The sequence below is a fragment of the Hyposmocoma kahamanoa genome, unplaced genomic scaffold (assembly GCF_003589595.1).
Source record: "Hyposmocoma kahamanoa isolate Upper Pololo Valley unplaced genomic scaffold, ASM358959v1 78, whole genome shotgun sequence".
NCBI classification, from domain to species: Eukaryota; Metazoa; Arthropoda; class Insecta; order Lepidoptera; family Cosmopterigidae; genus Hyposmocoma; species Hyposmocoma kahamanoa.
Window position 1 is genome coordinate 10,765,256 of NW_020653945.1, and position 23,253 is coordinate 10,788,508.

At 36.6% G+C, this 23,253-nt stretch overlaps 1 protein-coding gene across 10 annotated transcripts in view; it reads left to right on the plus strand.

Moving 5' to 3' along the window:
- The window catches only part of LOC113233306 (protein sickie), a 239,872-nt gene that overhangs the window by 142,776 nt on the left and 73,843 nt on the right, over positions 1-23,253 (plus strand). For 5 of the 10 annotated variants that reach the window (XM_026468386.1, XM_026468385.1, XM_026468389.1 and 2 more), the window contains exons 5-8: positions 10,651-10,757; positions 19,333-19,429; positions 19,521-20,281; positions 20,714-21,269. In XM_026468386.1, the coding sequence (XP_026324171.1) occupies positions 10,651-10,757; positions 19,333-19,429; positions 19,521-20,281; positions 20,714-21,269 (1,521 nt within the window). Of the gene's footprint in view, positions 1-3,244; positions 3,334-10,650; positions 10,758-15,395; positions 15,507-19,332; positions 19,430-19,520; positions 21,270-23,253 lie in introns of those variants that run through there. The other 5 variants (XM_026468384.1, XM_026468383.1, XM_026468392.1 and 2 more) reach the window with 4 other exon arrangements.

Genomic DNA, 23,253 nt, shown 5'->3' on the forward strand with positions numbered 1-23,253 from the left:
TTTGTTTTGTTCAAATACGGGTTTATTTGACAAATATGAAATGGAATGTAATTCCGTTTATCATTCTTACTTAACTCATATTAGGGGCCCGAAGTTTCAATGTCATACTCTCGAAGTATGAAATGCGTAGTTACGGCCGTTTTCCAACTATGGATGACTTACGGAACTACTCTAGAAGTATGCGAAGTTCAGAAAGTAAAAAAGTAGCCTCGTGTAAAAAAAGTGCGTGAACTGACAATTGATATGACGTTTTCCAACATCTTCATAGCTTTAGATTCATTCTAAGATCTCTCAGCCGTACCGTTAAATTCTATTAAGTAGTAATTAAAAAGCATTTCTCTGTAGACTTTGTAATACGTAATTAATTGAAGTCGATTTTCATTCCGACTGTGTCGTACGCTGACTGCATCCAAAATCTTTCCGACTGCATTCCAACTGCTATGTTGTATTTACAATGCAGTCGTAATGGAATTCATGTCATTACAGCCTAACCTAAAATAAAAACGATTGTAATCATTGTCCAATAAACACGATATCATTTCAATTTCCCATTTCAGAATATGCCGAATTGATTTTACTGAGTGACATATTAATGTACGATAAAATTAATACTGTAGTAAGTTATTGTAATAAATTAGAAGAGATTATATTTCCATTATAAATGAATCCTCGGATTGTGGTAAAATCTTCCAAAATGAAATCCAACTGTATCCAAAAAAGGCTCCAACCGTAATTCAAGTAAACCACGGTCTGAAAAATCAATCCAAAAGAGCGAAAGGTTAATAAACCGACTCTTAAAAGAATGTTCTCGTAATTACTTCTATCCCATTGTCCTTGTTCGTCGAACGAAAGACAATAATCACTAATCGACGTGGCCCCCTCTGCGATCAATTGTAATTTGTTAACGCCCAAATTACAGGACGATTAGAAGTGAAAGAAAGAATTAGAGCAATATTATTATTTTTGACTGAGTCATACTTTCATTACATTAGGTTCTGGCTAATTAGCCCAGAATTACTATTCTGTGCTAATTAGCCAGAGTGTAAAGTAATGTAATGTGACAATACTACTGTATTGTTTTTAATTTTTGTTTTTCAATTATTTAATAGTAAAACTTAAACCATTATCCCACTGCGAAGTTTCTGAGTGCCCTGGATGCAAATTTTGTTTTAACAATAACATAACAATAATGTTTGGCGAGCTGAGTGGTTATTCCAACTTTACGTGCTTTCGTAGACCACTTTAGTTACATGTACGTTTACACAAGTTCTCATATTATCTTACACACAGAGAGAACTAGTTAATTAATACACGATGTTTCAAATGGGTTAACCGTTGGTTCATCTATTCTCAAATTTATTTTTTTTTGAAACAAATTTCTTATGTTTTCATTCTAAACTAGTTTTTACAGTGAGCAACCAGCGTTTCGAGTTCTTTAAAGATCCCATGGTTTAATGACTTTTTTTATGATATCAAGTGTCATAACAGGACGAACAAGTAACACGTCTGTCCATAACAATCGCAGTGCCATCAGTTGACAAGTCCCATGTGCCTGTATTTTCACCAGCATCACATTACTGCATGGTGGCAGAAATAGGTAATGTGGCAGTACTTCCCTGGACAAACTCTTTCAAAAGGAGCTCCACTGCGACCTATAAAGACTCCGAAACATTTGTTTGTTTGAAAAAACAAGTACACGTAATTTAGATTTAAAAAAATTGTTTCCTTTCCAATGTAGCTATCGCGAAAACTTAAAAATTCGTTGTACAATTAATTATTATACTTACATTAGTGTTCTGCGTTGTCGTTGTAATTTTTAATGTGCAGTAAAGAATATTTCATTCATTCATTAATTAATTTATTTATTAATTACTTATACATTATAACCTACGCACATTCTTTATCCAAGTCACTACAGAAATATTTTTTCGAAAATGTGTAAATATTTATTGCTTTAAAAAGAATCCAGTTTAAGCAAAATACCTCACATAATTCGAAATTGTAGTTTACAAAGAAGCAAAGGTAGACAAATCACCACCCGTTCTTGCGATCCGAAGGGACCAGATAGTTTAGCGGCAGTTTAAGCGACCTTTGGCATTCCTGCTGCGCCGACTATGGTATTCGTCATTGGGATACCAATACCGACCAATATGCGGAATGTTATAGAGTAAAAGAGATAGAAGGAGTGGCGTAAAGCTGAAAAACAATAACTGCCGATATAGAAATATAGAGAAAAAGCTGACAAAAATGTATTTATCTGCGCTAAATACACTTGCGACCATGTTATTTTGATCATGCACAAAATAAACGTATACTTTATGTACGTACGTGTAACATTAAACATCTTTCATTTAAATAACGATAGTTGTGCGTATATATACCAACAACATATGTATATACCTTAGCCATAATTTTAACATATTTCAAGGCAAGCCTTAAACTACACAGATGGGATACTCTTAGTCAACATAATATGTTAGATAATAATATTATCAAATAACAGCTGGTACATTTTCCCATTTCCAGTTAAATGTGATAGGGTTTCAAAGTATGATTTTCTATTTCTCGCTTCAACATTCTTTTGTCTTTTTGTCTACGACTATTTTTAGATTTTAACAAATGATTATTTTTAACCGACTTCAAAATATGAGGACGTTCTCAACTCGATTCTTTTTGTTAAAATGTAATAATTGTGTGATCTGTTTTTTAACCTATAAAAGCGGAGAGGAGAATGCTGTGTTCCATCAACTAATAATATTTCGTAATTTTGACAATATGGCGTGGTGATGTCAAAATAGCTAACCACTAATGGTTGATGAAACACAGATCAGCCCGTGCTCCGCCTTGTTGGATAATGGATCTTACTATATAAAAGAAGATTCATGTTATTTGCACTTTATAAAACAAATATGCTGTCTCTATTTTTGTACGATCAATTAATTTACTTTTTCTTATTTACTTTTCTGATTATTCGTGCTAAATCATCTATTACATTATTACCTTTTAACCCACGATGCAACAACACTTTACAACTGGCACTGGTTATAAAATCGTAATAGCGGATCGTATGAGTGATCAATGATTATTCTTTGAAACGAATTTGATAGATGCTATAAAACATGAAACGTAATGGTAATGGCGTTACTTTAGACGGTGTAACAGAATGACAGACAATTTAATAGGAATCGAAATGGAATCTTATCATGTGGACATTAGAGTGTAAGAGTGAATAAAAAGTGCAACAATGGGCAATGCAAATTCAGGGCATGGTGCCAGGCACAACAATAAGAGTAGGAAATCAAGAAGTCTACCTACTTCACCAGAAGTCAGGAGGTGAGTATAATAGAATAGGATATTAAATCTATAAGCATATAATATCAAAACTTATTAGTTGTGTAATAGGAACACTGCATTATTTTCAAGTATATGTTTTAAATTTAATATTCTGTATGTAACTATGGTTTTTACATTTTGTCGAGTACATTATCGTGCGAACACATCGTTTTTCCTTTTTACAAAGCTAAAAGACATAATAAGTAGTATAGTGTTATCTTGTGTTATCACATCAGAATAGTAACTGTAAATTCTGTGACTTCGTTTTAATAGATAATAATGCATCTTATCCTTCATCTTATTATGAACGCTGTAACTTGGACTTTTCCAAGGCGAGAGTGAATGGGCATTGTAAACAATTCACCTAAAGGTGTGCATGCTACATCCTCAACCCCATCATCACTTTCCATCAGGTGAGTTGGAGGTCAAATGCGCTCTTATTTTTTATATAAAAAAATCTTATCTTGAAAATATTTCTTCGACCGTTTTTGTTCTTTGCTAGGACTGGGGTTGGCTGTTTTTCGATATGTTTTATTACTATTACATTTGGTATTCTGCTAAAAGCTGTTCAGTAGTCTGCTTGACGATGGCTGGATATCGAGCTACTATTTAACTGCCATAGCAATTTTTCGGTATTGAGCTAATTAATTTCGGTAATTCGAGGGCGTAGCCTACTTATTGTTCGACTTTAAAAAACGCTTTTGATTAGAAGACTAAATTGCTGATTAAGCGAGATAAAAATTAAAATATGCAAAGTATTTTTTTTATTATTTTTTTATTTTTTATATTATCAAATGACGGGACGAACTAGACCTGCACCTGATGGTAAGCTACACGCCATCCATAACATATATACGTCCATAACAGTTGCTGTGCCACTCAGAGCTTTAAATCGCAAAAATCTGAGGGGCACTGCCACTGCGCCCGTCACACTGAAACGTAAGTTGACAAGTCCCATGTGCCTGTAATTTCACCAGCACCCTTACGCCTCAAAACCGGAACACAGTATTGCTGACATTACTGTACGGCGGTTGAAGTAGGTAAGGTGGCAGTACTTGTCTGGACGAACTCTTTCCATGGTAGTTCTAGTAAAGCAACCTCGATCGTTAGTGATTAATTGAATGAATTCTATCACTGCCATTCCACTGACACTCTTATTAAGGCCCAACTACCATTGCAACTAGATTTTAGCAGAATAACAAATATTCTCATAATTGCAACGAGTCTCAGTAGAGTTTCAATAGAATTACAATTACCAGTGCTTCTAAAAAAAATAGCGGACTTAGGAACATGGACGTGGACGTTGTAAAAGTATTGAACTCGTTAGTAAGACTTACGTACGTGTGACTACATTCTAGGCAGAGGCAGTTTTGAGGCAGTGGCCTATATCAAAGAACGTGAAGTAAATTGCAATTCAGGTAAATAGTACTTTCCAACAGGATATTCGCGCAAACGCTATTCTATCATATATTTACAAAAGTAAACTGCTAAATTCAGTGCCTCCACTAAAAAAGCGAATAACACAAAATCGACACTTTTCAGGAGAGACAAAAAACCATACTTTTATTGGTTGTTGGTAGTTCGCGTTTATTATTAGCCTTTTTTATGATTTCTAGCTTTAGGTATATATCTAAGCTTTCGTTTGATGGGTATTGGTTAAACATCCAGTCATAATTTCAATATTTTTTTAAAGTTTTTTTCGAGTTGTGTCCTTGTTTACGAAGAGCTTAAGATACAAAACGACTTATGTTAACAAATTTTAAGATATAAAACGACTTCATTTCTTTAGACTGTTCTATGGTTACAACAATACTTATGACACTCATCTTTATCACGAACAAAGAAATAGTGCGACTTATTCAAGTGAATAAAAAAATGTGTATGGAAACAATTGTGCGGTAAAAAAAATGAATTTGTGTAGAAATATGAAAATGTTATTGTAAGTTACATTAATCTGTACATTTGTCGTTGAAATAATTATGATCGTTTGATCTGAGTTTTCATCGGCTCTTACCGTTTTGGCAGTTGCTGGATAAAATTCATGACATTCACTGTCAATTAATGGTAGAAGAACCAGAAGATCCTTCTTTTTAACCGACTCCAAAAAAGGAGGAGGTTCTCAATTCGACTGTATGTTTTTTTTGTATGTATGTTACGCGATAACTCCGGTATTTGTGAACGGATTTTCATGATTCTTTCTTTGATTTTTGTTGGAAAGGGGGCACTTCCAAAGTGGTTCCATTTCATTTGGAAGAAAATCATCCACCCCGGAGGGTGGCTGTTCACGCATGAAGATTCATTTTTATAAATAGTGCCTAACTTTAATTTAGGAGCAATACTTTAATGGTTGATTTTGCTATTTCTCCAATTCAAGGCGTTTTTCCCTCAATATACTTTGAGTAGTGTCGTAGTGAGAACCTATTTTTTATTATCTCCAGTGTCAAGTCCTGTATAGTGGCGAACTAGGGGATATTTCAATAAAACTTTGCAAATAGACGTAATTCCACGTACTTTTGAGGTCGGTTTTTTTAGTACTCTGTACTGAGGTTATCTTATTCTCAACCCTTATGGGGAGAAGTTTGTTGGATCTCTTTGTCAACAAATAACTAAGATCTTTGACTCTTCCGAACATCGAGTATGTACTCGATCTTCCGAATCTCTGGAATGAAAGACTTTAGAAAATATCTTTACACTAGCTATTACCGGTTCGTTGGTTCACTACTTATTATATATATATTGCTATTGTAAAAGTAGCAAACTTGCGTCACAAGCATTACATCTTGGTTTAGTAATTCCAGGTTCTTGATCCATAATTAACTCTCTTTGCAATGAAAGCAAAGAAAAAAAATAAATAACTGTATACATGACTACTAATAACTTATAACAAAAGATTGACTAAAAATAAGAAAAATGTATAAGTACATATAAATTCTACCTAATAGTTGTTATTGTCGGAACTATAGGTCAGTTACCCAAATCTACTTAGTGATAGGTTTGTAATTAAATGTTATATGTAAGTATTGATATAAGTAGTGTATTCATCATTGATTACCTCTCGATCGCGATGTTGTTCAATATCACTGTAGCTATGATCAAACAATTCGGGTAGATTTCTAATAAAAAAGGTAACAAACATTACTCTCAAAATAAAGTACATACCTAATTATAGTGATACTTTTCATCAAATAAAAATAAGCTGCTCCTAATAATAGGGCAAACAACGATACAGCAACAACAACCTACCTTTTAATTTAAAGATGTTTGTATTATAACTAAGAAAGTATGTATTCGCCCAACGGTTGACAAAATTACATATTTATTATATATAAGAATATAATTTTATACTCATACTTACCATTTTGGGACGATTAATGATTCTATTTCGCCCTCTATACATTTTTGCACGTAAATTATAATAATAACACGAATAAGCTTTCGCACTGTTCTGAGACGCTATCAAGTTGTTGTAACAAGCATCATCCTCCGGAATCAAAGTACGTTCTGGTTTAAATTATTTTCAACCCCATTATTTGTTGTCGTTTTGATAAAACATCAACTTAAGCCAATCCAAACTAATATTATAAATGCGAAAGTAACTGTGTTCAGTGAGTTATGTCTTTATGTACACTATGGAATAAGGGAATAGTCGCTTTTAGTCTTACTATTTTTCCCCGTTATTATGGAACAACACGAAAAGTATCTTTATGTAGAAGTATATTTGTAGATATTCGTTAAACTTGAATGTATTTTTTATTGAATGTACCTTTACACTCATAAAAAATGCCCGATAACTAATATTGTGCCATTAGAAACGTGAATTATGAGTGAAAAGTGAGTTATGCTCTTAGACCTATATTAAAAATGTTAGGAGACTTCTAGAGACATGTCCTTTTGATGTGTTGTGTAATCGGACACGCTGAAGCCAATGGTGCAATAAAAACAAAAGGGCATAACTCGTCTTATTCCGTTTTTCACTGGAGGCACTGAATTGCACTAAACTGTATGAAGACCTCGGCAAACATATATAAAGTATGCGTAACTTAAACAAAGCTAACTTTCACCAGACGAGGCGTACTTCTACAGGAAATTAGGACCGAGGGCCCTAATTTTGATAAAAGGGCTTACAAAGGCTATTGGTACATATAAATTAAAAACTGTAGTCAAAAATAGAACGAGGTAATTTGAGAAAGTGTAAACTGTTCGACTGTTTAGACAATTTGTTCACTAATATCGTCGAAGTAAAGCTTAAAGAAGAAGTTAATACTAGCCTTTGTTTTATACTTATGAAACAGTACAACGTACTTTCTTCATTGTTGCTTTGTGGCCTACTTTATTATGCAGCCTATAATATTATTTTTATTATAAATCAACATGCACTATGTTTGCTGGTCTAAAAATTACTCTAAGCTCTATTTTTAGGTATCAGTAACAAGAAAAGTATAAGTACATGTATGTTCTATATGTTGGATATCAGCGGCAAATTATACTACATAGATACATAATACATTATTATTATAAAGCTACAGATTTTTGTACACAAACTTTTTGTACTTTTTTTATCGGAACGAAAGGGCGCTGAATAAGCTTATGTTTAAATTCTCTCTCCGGTTTTTAGTACGAAATATTAACTTAGTCGAATGTATATAATGTATTTTTAAAAAGCTTTACATTACCTACACAATTTAAACGACGTCTAAAGAGGTAGGTGCATAAACAATGGAGCAAAACTGACATGAAGCCGATGCTCTCTTGCCTTTTGTAGTCGAAGATAATCACAGAGATAGAATGCTTTATGGTATACGAAAGGGCTATTTTTAGGCTTAGCCTGTTCCTTGAAACCTACCTTAAACGCACTTTATGTAGTACAAGTATTTTCTTCCTTTCATTAAATTTTATTTTAAAATGTACAACCAACGGTCTACAGTATAAGTAAAGTTAGCAGTAAATGTAACAATGTTGAGCATAACTCTAAGCTGTACTCGACCCAAACGTGTTATTCTTTTGGCTGTATGTACATTTAAAATACCGGAACAGGAGGCACATGACGTAACGAGGTGGGGGTCGCTCGACAGCCTCCATTTCCGGACGGAAACTCACGTCACTGCGATATCGTTTTTCGGAAGGCACAGCACAATGTTGAATTCTGCGTTTTGTAGCTTTCATCAGCAACAAAATGTTGTACAAAACTAGAGCGCTCATTCATAAAGTTGAGGCTTTTCATGTGTCTTCTATTGCACACATTACACAAATACTACGTGTGAAATAACGAACAATTCAATAATAACTCCGACATTTTTGTTTATGATACCTGCCATCGTTTCGTTGCTTTTGCCTTGAAATTAGGAGCCACATTACGATCTTCACAAAATCCTACATTTTCCTTTGATGCGTCATTGAAGGAATTCCCAAAACAATGATTCAGAACTTCTTAGCAAATATCGTAAAGAAGCACAGGTACAGGTACATATGTCTAAAAACAGAACGTGTCACCCACCTTGGTTAAGAAACATCAAGTAACATTTTTAACTTATCATGCCTTTTTTCAAATTTTCACTTCCTGTAAATAACGCCTGTTTAACTCATAAGACCCAGCAAACTATAAGGAGAAGAGCGCTAAACGCCCATTGTGCAAGTAAATATGTCCTTAGTTTTGTGTGGAAAACGTATTTTTCCATATACCCTGTAGTCATACAGAATATATAACGCTAAATTTGATTTAATTATAATGCGCATTGGGCGTTTACGTGATCTGTGTCCGAGTCACTTCACATATTATGTACTTTTTGATGCCCCTACACGGGGCTTTAAGATATTAACCTGTCTTTGAAGCGAATTTTTAAAGAAAAAACAGAATAATTCATTTAGGATAACAGCGCAAAAGTGATGTAATGTTAGTAAGGTATATAATTATTTTATATTTGAATGCTATTTTTATATATAAAGAAATACTAGTTAAATATAATTACTATATAGGTCATAATAAATTATACATATATTATGATTAGTATGATTAATCATGATTCAACTGCCACCGTGACCGAACAGTTACCATGCTGGACTGCCACGCAGAGGTCCTATATATTTATTTCTGTCGTGAGTTTTCGACACAGGGTTTCTCTAGTGAGGGATTTCCTTTTTTTTTCTCATCTTCTATATGCATTTTATAGGGTTACACCACTTATGCGCTGATATCCTCAATTAATTATTGAATAAAGTGGTTTGGGTAGATATTATAGTATAGATCCGAGTGTTGACGGCTGGTTACGTAACATGTTTGCAGCCTATTGTTTATATGAAACCACAATGTTTACCAAACATAGTTCCCCTTTCGTCAAGTTAGTGTCATGTAACATTATATAAAGCCTCCCCGCGCATGTCAAGTGGTCCGCATTGCTTGCGCGTGCGTCGACGCCAGATGTTCATGTTTAGATTCGACAAAGGATGGCGACAGAGGGCCTCTGGTTCGTCAACACTATCGCTTGTTGATATTTCAAACAAAATGTTAGATATGGTGTGGCGGAAAGAATGTCTATATTATGTGTTGTCATATGATAGTCATCACTTTAGTTGTTATTAATTACCTTCTGGTACACCATTAAGTTTGCAATAACTATAAGATGACAGCAAAAAACAATTCAATTGTATTTATATAATTATATACATTATATAATTATATTTATTTATTAATACTTATTTTAATATGAGTTTCCCGATCCTAGTTACTGATTTAGTATAGCGCCATCTACTGTCAAGTAGCAGAACTTTTAATATCTTAACAGACGAAGTAAATTACGCTAATAAAGCTAACCTAAACGATTAATTCTGCTGCATACATTTTCTGAAAAAGCAATTTACAAGAGTAAGCATCTAAAATAAATGTTTAACTGAATTTATGACTAGACATCTGTTGGTAATGTCTCGTACAAATGGTAGTGGTGAATATAGCAAAGCCACCGTACCACTGGCCCCGCCGTTTTAGCTATAATCTTCAGTTGTCTGAGAAGTGTAATTTATACTTGTACTAGAAACTTGCGGTTATTATATTATTACGTAGTCTCGCGGTTCCTGGCTACTTATAGCTTGTTTTCAACAGTTTGTCTAAAATTGAAGAAATTTCTATCAAATGGAACTAAACATAGAGGAGCGATTACTGTTATTGCAGCTAGATGATACACACACATACAACTATATGCAGTTAAACTGCTCCTAGAAATACTGATATTATAATATAAGCCAAAACCCCATAGACACTAGAATATATAGTCATCCCTTTTCATAACTGAATTATGCCTATATAATAACTATTCATTGTTTCAGACAAGTATCGGTGCTGCAGACGTCGATTCCGCTGCCAGCATCGGCGGCAGCGGTGCGACGAGGACCGCCCGACAAACGTCCGCTACCTGCTACGCCTGTGCACTCAGGTAGCTACCTTGATGTTTTATGTCATGATCATGCTGTATACGAAGCGAATGCAAATAAAGTATCTGATACTCTAAAAGCAAACGACTATTTTAAGCTCGTGTTCCATGTGGTCAAGATTTTTTTTTATATAAAAAATAAGGGCGCATTTGACCTCCATCTCACCTGAAAGAAAAGTGACGATGAGGTCGAGGATACAGCATGCACACCTAAATAATGCCTATTCACTCTCGCCTTGAAAAGGTCCAAGTTATAGCGTTCGGGGAACAAGTCTGCAGACAGGGAATTCCACTCCCCAGCCGCTCGCCGTACAAATGTGGAAGCGAAACGCTTCGTGCGAATCCGGGGAATATCCACAACATAGGGATGGAATTCCCGCCCACGTCTAGTCTCCCGATGATGGAAAGGAGAAGGCTGAATCAAATTATGCAATTCCATCGCACACTCTCCGTGATGTATCCTGTAGAATACCGATAAGCTGGCAACTCTACGGCGGTGTTCAAGGCTCTGCAGCTTCGCCTATACTAGTTCCGAGTCACCTATATGCCTCTTACCACGCTTGTCTATTGAATCCAAGGTGGCCAGTTGGTATTTAGCAGAGCCATCCCTTAAGTGGCAGCAGTACTCCATACACGACCGGACTTGTGCTTGGTACAGCTGAAGTAACTGTCCCGGTGTGAAGTATCGCCTCACGTTGATGATCGGAGATCGTTGTCTTCAAGGTACGACAAGAGACGGTTGTTAAGTACACGTCCCATCTCATCATCTCATCGTCTTGCAGAGTATGGAAGTGACTGAGACAGGTCTATAGTTGACAGGGTCAGCTCCGCTTCCATTTTTAGGCACTGGTTGCACATTTGCAAGCTTCCACGACCTGGGAACTACACTAATCTCAAGCGAGAGGCGATACAGGCGTGGGAGAATAGGAGACAACTGAGGCGCACAGTTATGCAGGACTGTTGCTGGAATTCCATCTGGCCCGCTAGATTTATGCACGTCTAGACTTCGCAGAGTTCTGAGTACCTCTTTTTGGCGCATGCGAACTGGCGCCATAGTGCATCCAGTCAGAGATAAAGAAGGTGGTAGGTATCCTGCGGCATCCAGACGCGAACTCTGCAAAAAGTGAGGCGAAAAGATTCGCTTTCTCTTCCGCAGTATAGACCAGCGAGCCGTCTGGCCTCAGCAGAGATGGTAATGAGTGGCTACTAAAGTTTTTTTTTACCGCTTTGGCCAGGGACCAAAAGGACTTGCTGCCTGCTGGAAAAGAGGCAACCTTGGCCCCTATGCGGCGCACATGGTCGAACTTGGCCCAGCGTAACACACTTTTGCTCTTCTTGGCGGCTTTATTAAAGGCTTTCTTCAGATTCCGAGTGTTCGGAGCTTTGCGTAATCGAGCATCTGCCCAAGCTTGGTACGCAGACTGTTTTTGTGCTTCAGCACGACTACAGCACCGTTACCATGGACGAGCTTGGGGTCCATTGGGTACATCGAAGTATGGTATACTCCAAATACTCCATGCCCAATCGCAAGACCTCAACTACAACATCAGCAAAAAATGCATGATGCGGTTTATCGGTTTTCAGCTGGTGGTGAACCGCTTCGATATTTGAGTGCAGCCCTCTGATGTTGGTGAGGTGCACTTTTAATGGGAGGACGTGCAACCGCTGTGAAAAATGTATTCCTTTTTTGTGACCTAAGTTGAACGACGCATTGCGTCGTCGAACCAAGCAGCAAACTCACACTGCCACACGAGGGTACAATCGGTTTGGAGACCGCGGAGATGCCCGAACCCCCCCGGAGATGGCCACCTAGTCCTCCCCTCCGGTCGCCAACCGGCAATGTGGAGCATTCCGGGATTTTTCGTTGGGTGGCGGGGCAGCCTTTCACGGGTGGCTTTCCCGGTACTTGGGCCTACAACTTCCCACGTCGGCCAGCGGTGCACCATGCTTCGGATCCGGCTAGCCTCCAGAACCGAGTGCTCAGTGTGGCAGTACAAGCAGCTACTACTTGTCGTTGGACGCAATGCAACTGTTCAGACCCGACACGAGCCGGAACACGGATAAACCATTTGGCGACTCGACTGCGTCGGGAGGGTGGTTACCAGCCACGGCCGAAGCATACCACCGGTAGTTGTTGCTCTTTAGCACCACCCAGGGGTCACTTGTAGGGTCGCAAGGGTAAACCTACGGAAGCGAGCAACATCAACCCCTTAAATATTGCCTAAAATTGCCGCGAAACTGATTATTTTTGGCATTATTTTTATATTAATACAAAGTTAAGATGATGATGATGATGATACTTCGTATATTTCGCGCCCTTTTTAACCGACTTAAAAAGAGCAGGTTCCCAATTCGACTGTATTTTTTTGTGTGTAGATTACGCGATTATTCCGGGATTTGTGAACCGATTTTGATGATTCGTTTATGTTGGGAATAGGGTAACTCAATATTAGTCCCATTTAAATTTGAAGAAAATATTCCACATCTAAGTGTGGCAAACTAAGGGATGAATACAGTTTCGCTCACTTTCCGGTAACCGATTATAATAAAATTTTGCAAATAGCTGTAATTCCACGAACTTTTACATACTTACATACACTTCACGCCACGCAGAGACAACAGTCTTCCACTTGCTATGGTCCTGACATAACTTTCGCCTTATCAACACGCATTAGTGCTTTCATACACACTCGTCGGTTAACTCTTGACCTGGCCCTTCCTTAGCATGGCCTCAATTTGGTTATGGTAAGTTCGCCTTGGTGGGCTCTTAACAACTTGCCCGCACACATGCCTTATAAATCAGTTTCGTCAATCTTCTTTCATTCATTATCTCTACACGTCCGAACCATCTAAGCATCCCTTTCTCTATCTTTGTTAGTACATCCTCTTCCACACCGCAACGCGCAACGCTCTCTTATCACACTGTTCCGTAATTTATCTATCGGAGTCACTCCAGCCATACTTCTCAAAGCTCTCATTTCTACTGCATTAATTCACGAACTTTTGAGGTGTGTTTTGATTTATAAAACAGTTACATTATGGCACAATAAGGTCACATAGACAAAATGATAACTTATCAGCAGAAAAGATTCTACAAAACAAATTACAAATTAGTCGATGTTTTTTTTATTTAAATAGGAGAGTTAGTTAATTTCACATATACGTTATTTGTTTCGTGTAGATTGTATTATTTTTACAACTTTCCCAAGATAAAAGCACTTAACTTAACGTATGATCAATTGTGGCTTCCATTTTCTGAGCAATATAATATAATACTTGCAAAGACAGCATTAGATGTTATTTTCTCTTATCACAAGAAAATTAGTAATAAGCCGTTTATTACTGACAGTACACAAATGCTAATTCAAACAATCAACATATCCTTGCATTAACTCGGTTGAGCGCACAGCAGGTATGGAATTAATAAAAGCCAATTAGTCATATTGCAATGAGCAGAGTCTAGCGTCAGAGGGTCTGTTTAGCCGTCTCTCTTCTGCTACGTTAATGAGTTACGTGCCTTGTAAATTTTTTATTTGCTTCTTGTGCACGTAATTGAGTTTTGTTATTTTCCGTTACTACAACTCACATTGCGTCAAATACGTTAGTAGCAGCAGAGCTCCTTGTGAAACAGTTTGTCCAGGATAGTACTGCCACCTTTCCCATTTCTGCCGCCAAGTAGTAATGTCAGCATTACTGTGTTCCGGTTTTGAAGGGTAAGGGTGCTGGTGAAATTACAGGCACATGGGACTTGTCAACTTATGTCACAGGGTGATGGGCGCAGTGGCAGTGCCCCTCAGATCTTTGCAATTTAAAGCTCGTGAGTGGCACTGCAACTGTTATGGACGAGTAGATCAGGAGCACTTGTTCGTCCCGTCACTTGAATTTATAAAAAAAATTCCAACTTGAAAAAAAGAAAAAGATTCTCAATTCGGATGTTATTTTTTATGCGTATATTATGCAATTATTCCAACATTTGTTAACCCTAAGTCGCTTCGTAAAAATCAAAACTAAGTCCAAGTAATATTTGACAATGAAACCGAAAATTCTTTATTAGAGTTCGTCCCGAATGCACCGAAAGTCACAGGTTCTAGCGCAAAGTTCACTAACAACAAAGTTTGATAAACTGACACCACGCCACGCTGTCTGACGCGAGTCTACCTCATTACCAACTTTCATTACAGAATGAAAAGGATTTCTTGAACTGTATTCTTTTTTGTGCACAAATTGTTCTTTTAGAGCGATGATCTAAGGAGTTTTACAAGAATACTTGAAAACATCTAATTATCTAATGATCTAACTATATTTTATTTTCTCGAAAGTGTTTCAACACTCTCCTTTACCAAAATTAAACATCACTTTCTTATCTGCGATGATTTATTGGTCAATAATGTACAATATAAACACCGCCAATATCTCCAAAGTAAAGATTATTATGGTTCTCACGGCTGTTTATCTCGGGACCCGTATAGTCTAGTGTCATCGTGTGAATCAGTATCACAGGCACTCAGTCCATATGCAAGTCTCGGAGAGAGCGCTCTCATTCGTTATACAAATTCGGAGAGCTATCGGTGCAGTGTCATTTAATATCATTAAATAAGTGTGCTACTAATTATGTTACAGATTTAAATTTAATTTTTTATTTGGCCTATGTAACAGTTAATTAAAGTTTCTAAGCTAGCAATTTCACCTTTCGTATTATTGATTATTTTTAGTCTAATATTACTGATGTGTCAGAATATTGAACGAAGGAAGGTAAGCCATATACTAAACTCTTGTTAAAAGACTTTTTCTCAAAGCCGTTCTTTTACAATAACAAAATATATATTGACTATAAATAAATATTTATAGTCAATATGGAGTTCTTAGATTTTCGCAATTCTTAGATATTGGAAATGACTCTACTTTTTCCGGATACGTAATAGAGAGGTTTGCATTATTAAAATGAGGTATAACGTTTTGACGACTAACACGATCTCAGTCAGGTGACCATGCGACCTGACATGGGACACCGAAACGTTGGTTTGTTTAAAAAATGCACAAATATGCAATTTAAGATCCGAAAAAATGGTTCTAATGTTTATATTCAAATTTAAATTCTTGTGTTCAAGATATAATAGTAGTCAATCGACTGAAATTATCTAATATCGCATCAGATATTGATTGAATTCATAAATATTCTGATTCACCTAATAAATTACATCAATTCGATCATAATCCAATCATCTGTAACGGTCTTTATGTACTAGCTCGCCAATCAAATGCAATGATTATTTCAATTGATCAGTGAACTAGTTATCATGGATGGACTTATTGTGCATAAATGTGTAGGCAGAATCCTTATATTGCATCACAGGGAAAGACATTAAAGTTAATAAGAGCTTATTTTTGTTGTTTTAAAATTAAATGTTTTCTCTGATCATTAGGTCACATTTTCAAAATTCTTCATTGAATGTTCAATCTTTAACCGTTTTTTTTATAGGGTTTTGCTGTGTAGAAAAATGTCAGTTTGCAATCTTTAATGTATGGCCGTGTTAATGGTTTCCTACCTTTTAAATGTGTACTAACATCGCATTACGCATCCATGGAAATATTTTTTTCTCTCTGTCGCAGAAACTATTGTCATGACACCTTTAATCTCATAAGTACATCCTGTCTTTTAAAATTACATATTAATAAATGACAGATAGATTTATTAATAGTGTCTTTCTTCTTGGCTATATTATATTAAACAATATGAGTGCGTAAATTTGTGGCGTCAGAATACTAATGACCAATACTTGTGACCACAGCACTGTTGGAAAAATTGGACTTGTCACACTTTTCTGTGGATAGTGTGATTTACATTTGTCTGACGTGTAGTGTCGTGACACGTCAGAACGGTATTGGTTTCATACATTTATTATGGTTAGATTTATATTAGTGTATCACAATCTGACGTGACGGCTTGGGTTGTGTGTCTGAAACCGATACCGTTCTGACGCGTCACGACACCACACGTCAGAAAAATGTAAATCCGGCGTTATTCTTACTTCACTTCGAAAACAATTGAAAGTAACATGAAACAGATAAGTATATGTTAGTAAATTAAATTTGTAGTTTATTTACTATCTTCACTCTGTACATATAGATACACATCATCTTTTGCCAATGTGGCCTGAGTGGAGACTTGTTGGGACCCCCACAAGCAGTATTTCCTAAATAACTTTGAATTTTCATTTAGGCAATGCTATTGCCAAATTATTATAGATTTTTTAAAACATTTTACGTTTTACATTTATTCATAATTAACTTATAATATGTCTTGGCCTGTAGAAGAGTTAAATGCCCTGCAGTGGGACAATAAGGGCTGAAAAATGAAATGGAATAACTTATAATATAGGAAAACTTTTTACCCGACTGCGGGAGGGTTAGGTTTTTCAAGTGTATGTATGTATATCCATTTATTTTTCACACTGTACAGCTTAAACAGCTTGATAGATTTTGACATATGAGGTGTCATTAAATTCGTCTTCATTGTGGGAGTGTCATATTCAAATTAGTGGGGTAATATGTTTTTTATCTTTCCAGCAAAATTCTTTTGCAGTCGGGTTTTGTTTTTTGAATAATTTTTACACTTGTGGGGTGTCAGCCGTGACCATGGCACTTGTAAAGAGCCCAAAACGTTAGTTTGTTTGAAAAAATATTATACGCGATGTGGATCCGAAAAAATAGTTTAATTTCCTATGTGCAACAATCGCGAAAACCTAAGAACTCGATAACTTATTTGTTTGCTTTACTGGTTGATTAATTGGTTGTTTTTGGTTTACTACAATACATCGCTGAAGACCACACTGGTCAAGAAGACCCAGTGGGCTTATGCGCAAAGATGATTAGGTACTTACGGGAACAATATTTCGTTTTACAAAAAAAACAAAATCGACCACAAAAGTTCTGTGGAGTTACATTATGGTTACATCTATTTGCCTAGTTTTATTAAAATCGGTTTACGGAAAGTGGGTGAAATCTCATAAACCGGATTCATCCTTTAATGTGCCACCTTTGAGGTGGAATCGTTTCTTCAAATTTGAATTTGACCGCTACTGAGGTACCTCCTTTCCAACAAAAAAAAGGATTTTCGGAGTCGGTTCAGAAATATCGGAGTAATTGCGTAACTTCACAAAAAATGCCTCTTTTTTCAAAAATGGTGTAAAGGTACCCCTCGCATATTAACAACTGTTTCTGTCTGTGTTATTAAGATGAATACGATAATCCTTGCAACATCATGCAATAACTACCTTATGATATCTTTAGCGAACGATATACGTCAGTTGTTTTAAGTGATGGATCGTCTAAGCGGAATGGAGAACGGATGTTAGCCACTCGCTCAATGTTAATGGACAAAGGTGTAGCCTGTTTTCTACCTACGAAGCTATTTTCATTACATCATTTACATACAGATAAGAGATGATAAAGTAAGAAAACTGTGGTAATTAATCAAGTCATGGAAATATATACTTAGATGTCTTGATAACAATGGGTATGAAAACTATAACTATATGGTACACTATCTACATGCTAGACTGTACAAAGTTTAAAACTTTGTGCGGCTTGTGAATAACGCCAAGTAGCTTTATGTAGCTCTAAGTAGCTATGTGCAGCTATCAATAGCGCTATGTTCCTCTAAGTAGGTCTATGTAGCTCTTACACGCAAATTAGAATAAAAATGTTGACATATATTTTTGATACATGTATAATATCCTTAAATGTGGCCTACTATACTGGCTTTAAGTCGTTGGAGATATGGAATCATTCGAGTGCTATAACTCGTTGAGGTCATGTTTTATTGAACGTGATAAAGATAGTTTTTCTTAACTTTCAAAATTATTATAAGGTAAACTCATCTGTGCCTGAGTTAGTAGTAATATAGATATTTATCATTTTTCATATTGTCTATTGATCCAAAAAAATATTTTGGAACCCATGATATTTTACATCTTATGACAACATTTACTAATTTACATGTCATGGTTAGGGCAGTTCATTACACACACACACACACACACACACACACACACACACACACACACAAACACACACACACACACACACATTCGTATGCAATGACGTCATAAATTATTTTTTGTCGGTATTATAGCGGTCGATGATGCCAACAAATTTAGTTAGATCCATGGCAAATTGATAACGTCCCCTTTACTTCACTCATTGGTTACTGATTGTAGGGGAATAAGGGGTCTTATTAAAATTGTCATTATTAACAATCGTTAATATTCATGTTGTATAGTTCTAGAACAATATGTCGCGGGCCCAGCTCAGGCCACCCGTGCCGTGTCTGATAAAAAGTTCAAACTTATCTGAACTTTTTTGTTGTCAATATTACTTACTGCATATAGTTAAATATTTATTCAGCTTTAGGTGTGTAATAGATAACGTGTTTGCTCGCTTAAAATCAGTTATTATTTAATAACTCTATTATGATGTGGTTTAATATGCTTAATTCAGAATAAAGGTACACACATACGCATAATAAATTGTATTGTAAAAGTAAACAATGCATTTTTCTAATGTATTTTTTTCACAGGTGGCAAAAGCGGTCTGTCTGCAAGTTCCAGTCGATCAACAAGTCCTTTAGGGCAAGGAACAGTGAGTTTTATACCACGTGCGCCTTCTTCATCTGGGTAAGAATATTTTTAATTTTTTTTAGTTAAATATTTCTTAAATAATTTTATAATTGCTATGAAAACTTACATTTACGTTTCATTCGTGCAGATCCCGACCGAATTCGTCCCTATTGGCGTCGGGTAGCAAGATTCCATCCACTTTGGTATCGCAATCACAGCTACAGCCGCAGGCTCCAAGCAATCAGAATGGAACACCAACAAAGCATTCCATGCTTGACAAATTGAAACTTTTTAACAAAGACAAAGTGAGCACTGAGAAACAAAATAATAAAAGCACCGCAGTGTCTAAACGTACCAGTTCTTCCAGTGGTTTCTCATCAGCCAAAAGTGAGAGGTCTGATTCTAGTTTAAGTCTTAACGAATCATCAAATACGCCTAATTCACATATCAAATCTTCTAATTTAATAGGACCTAAACCTATAAGGCAACCAACCGATACTTTATCAAAAGATAAGTCTGGTAAAAATGTAAAAACTAAAATAGTTAATTCAAAATCACCTAAAGAATCTTCCTCGAGTTTAAGCAAATCTAGTTCTAAATCGAGCAATAATGACAAATCACGAAACAGTCCAAAAATGATTTCACGAGACAAAGAATCTAAAATAGCCACTCCTAAATCTATTAGTAATACGAAGCTGAATCAAATGGAAGATCTTTCAAGGAATTCTAAATTAAAGATGGAATCGAAAGTGAAATCTTCAGGAAGCCAAATGAAACTAAACAGTGGAACATCAGAACACAATGGTCATATACATTCTCAGAGCTCCCAGCCTCAAACTCCTTCCGGTGCGCAAGGCTTTGGTCTTCAGAATCACACTGGAATTCCAAAACCAACAGCAGCTGTCAAAGGTACATTCAAATCAAAAGAAGACAGACATGTCATACACAAAAGTACAAATAGTCAATTAAGTCCTATACAAAGCAATTCTAGTTTAAATTCTACTAATAACGTAAGTGCACTTCCGTTCAGTAGAGAACAATCTAATTTAAGTAAAGAAACTTGTCAGAAACAGACACTTGCTGTTTCTCCAATGCCTGTAATCAATTTAGGAGTTCCGAATGCTACATCGCAAATGTCGGAAAGTTCACATTCAAATTCGACGCATAGTACTACAGGGCAACATTCAAACTCAAGCGACAGCAGCGTGATTTATAGACCTTCTAGTGAATCGGGGTCTGAGATGTCTAAAACTGGAATTAGTAATGGGACTGCTAATAAAAGACAAATGGAAATGAGTTCAACTTACATTAAAGATGTTATTAATGAAGCAGAAATTTCAGAAAAAGAAGCTGCACAGAAGCGACTACTTGAAAGCGCTGGACTAAGACCGTCACTTGATCACAACACAACATTGACAGAGTTAAACAAGAGTCGTGAAAGTAATAGCAGATCAAGCACGCCTTCTCATTGTCGAGACAACTCACTTGGAGATGACGAGAATCCTTTGATGAATGTGATGCCAATGAGGCCGTTACTGCGCGGTTACAACAGCCATTTAACACTGCCAATGAGAACTTCTGGTTTAACACAGAAAAATATTCCTGGCTACCCTCATCACGCTAATACAGTGAAAGCAAATTTTGGTCGAGAAAATATTGGACTACGAGATCGTATGAATTATGGCCCTGGATTTTCGAATCCCGATTATTGCGACCTTGAAATTGCCTCTGGTTACATGTCAGATGGAGATTGTTTGAGAAGAATTAATATAAATGAAATTGATTGTGGAAGAAACAATGACGTCATGGACGGGTACATGTCAGAGGGAGGCGCATCACTTTACGGTCGTCGTATGAATTACCAACAGACCTCGCAACTACAGCAGTTGGAAGAAAGGTAAGTTTTTTCAAGTATATATAAGAGTACTTAAGAATACTAACTTAAGAATACTTAGTAAAATAGTAATAAATACTAAGTACTTTAGTATTTGAAGCCCACTATCTCATCCATCTATCCTATCTACTTGATAATTATAAAGTCATTAATAACGCTATCATTAATAATCTCACTTACAAATATTTTCGTATCTAGATGGAATCAATTGTTTTCAGAGTCATTAAATGAGAAATGCCGCAATGAGTTATAACGTTTAATCGATCTTTCTTCAAATATTTGAACAAAGCGACGTGATATTACATGTCACTATAGAATTACAGGTATGTGGCAAGTATGTGAAGATATTCATTTCCAATAGCGTTCGGTGAACCTCTCGATCCACAAGTGGTCGGCCCGCCTTCCATCACTCTCATACGTCAATGTAGCATTCTAACGTAACCTGTCTTCTGTCTTCTTAAGTCATTGTGTCCTCAAATTTACCTGTTCATTAAATACTCATGTGCATCTATCGTTATCTATAAAGGATGTAAAGAAAATATGTGCAAAAATTAATATCAATGACTCGAAACTTTAAGAATCTTAAACCTTGAAGTAAGAGAAAGGGGAAAGGTGAACGTTGTTGTTGTTTTCTACTTAAAAAACACGAAAAACGTTGGTTATTCTTGGACCGGAAGTAATAATTTATATGCTTTAAAGCTCTAGATTTGATAATCAAAAACGATTTAAATGCATCATTTGGTAAATGCCGGTAAAACTTGACGTGAACAAAGGGTTTGTTAATATTCGACACCGCTTGAAGCGTACAGTCGACGATCTCGTAGTGAGGACTCGTACGGCGCACTCACACTGTCGCATGCCTAGGGGAGAGAGCGGGGTGGCCAAAATCGATAGTCCCACGTCTCTCGTCGACCCTGTCCCGCGCTCCGCCGCCCGACCCTAACCACCCCCAACAACCACCGCACCATTCGGGACCTTAAAGGTCGCAGCATAAAACCCTACTTCCATCGTATCGTGTGATAAAATCCTGTGCTCTTAAGTTCGATATTCACTCAATATTTATCTATCTTATTTCCATTTTCTAAATCTTACCTACTGATACCTCATATACTTTAGCCGCGGTATTATTCAATTATTACGATAAAACAAAACTAAATATTCGAATATTCCTTCGTATATGAACCTTATAAACAGACCCAGTTATCTCGTTGTTGATTCTTAATCTCATCGGTTTAAGTGATTATGTAGAAGCTAAGCAAAAGTAGCCCGGCAGAGAGCGTGTATCGTAGACGTAGTGCTACGGTGCGACACGACATCAAGCGGTAGGCAGGCGGCAGCGGCAGGGCGGGCGGCACTCGGCGCCGCGCACTACCGGCGTGCGGGCGCGCCGTTCTCGCCGCCCGCTAGTACTCGAACACGTGACAAACTTTCCCGATTTCCTCTACGGAAAATGTAAATCTGTTGCCGGCATCGATCGTTCCGCCAGACGCTCGCTCGTCGAGCCGAGCACGCCGATCACAGCTGGCGCCATGGATCTGGACCGCACGTAACAAAGGCTCGTAGGGAAACGAGTGTCGCGGATCTTGTGAACTGCGTTTCGATTACTCATAGTTGGTGTTAGTTCATAAGTGTATCATAATCAATGTAGTGGACCATACGCGTTGTGCCTTCTGTCGCTTCTGTCAGTCACCAAGACTAATATAAGGACAGTGACGATGTTAGTTTGCAACAATTTTGTACGCCAAAACAATAATTTCGCGAAATTTAATATAAGGATCAGTTTTGCCTTGCTACGTGTCTTTGCTTCCGCGATTGACATTGACATTAAGCTTACGGTGCTTTTTAAATAATACAATATACTTATAAATAATAAGTTTACTACTGGATTTTGCAAGTTTGAAGATGGACAAACCGAATGTGGTAAGATTCAATTATATCATTATTTAATAATTGAAGTACATCTCAGGATACTGAAATTCGAATTAAA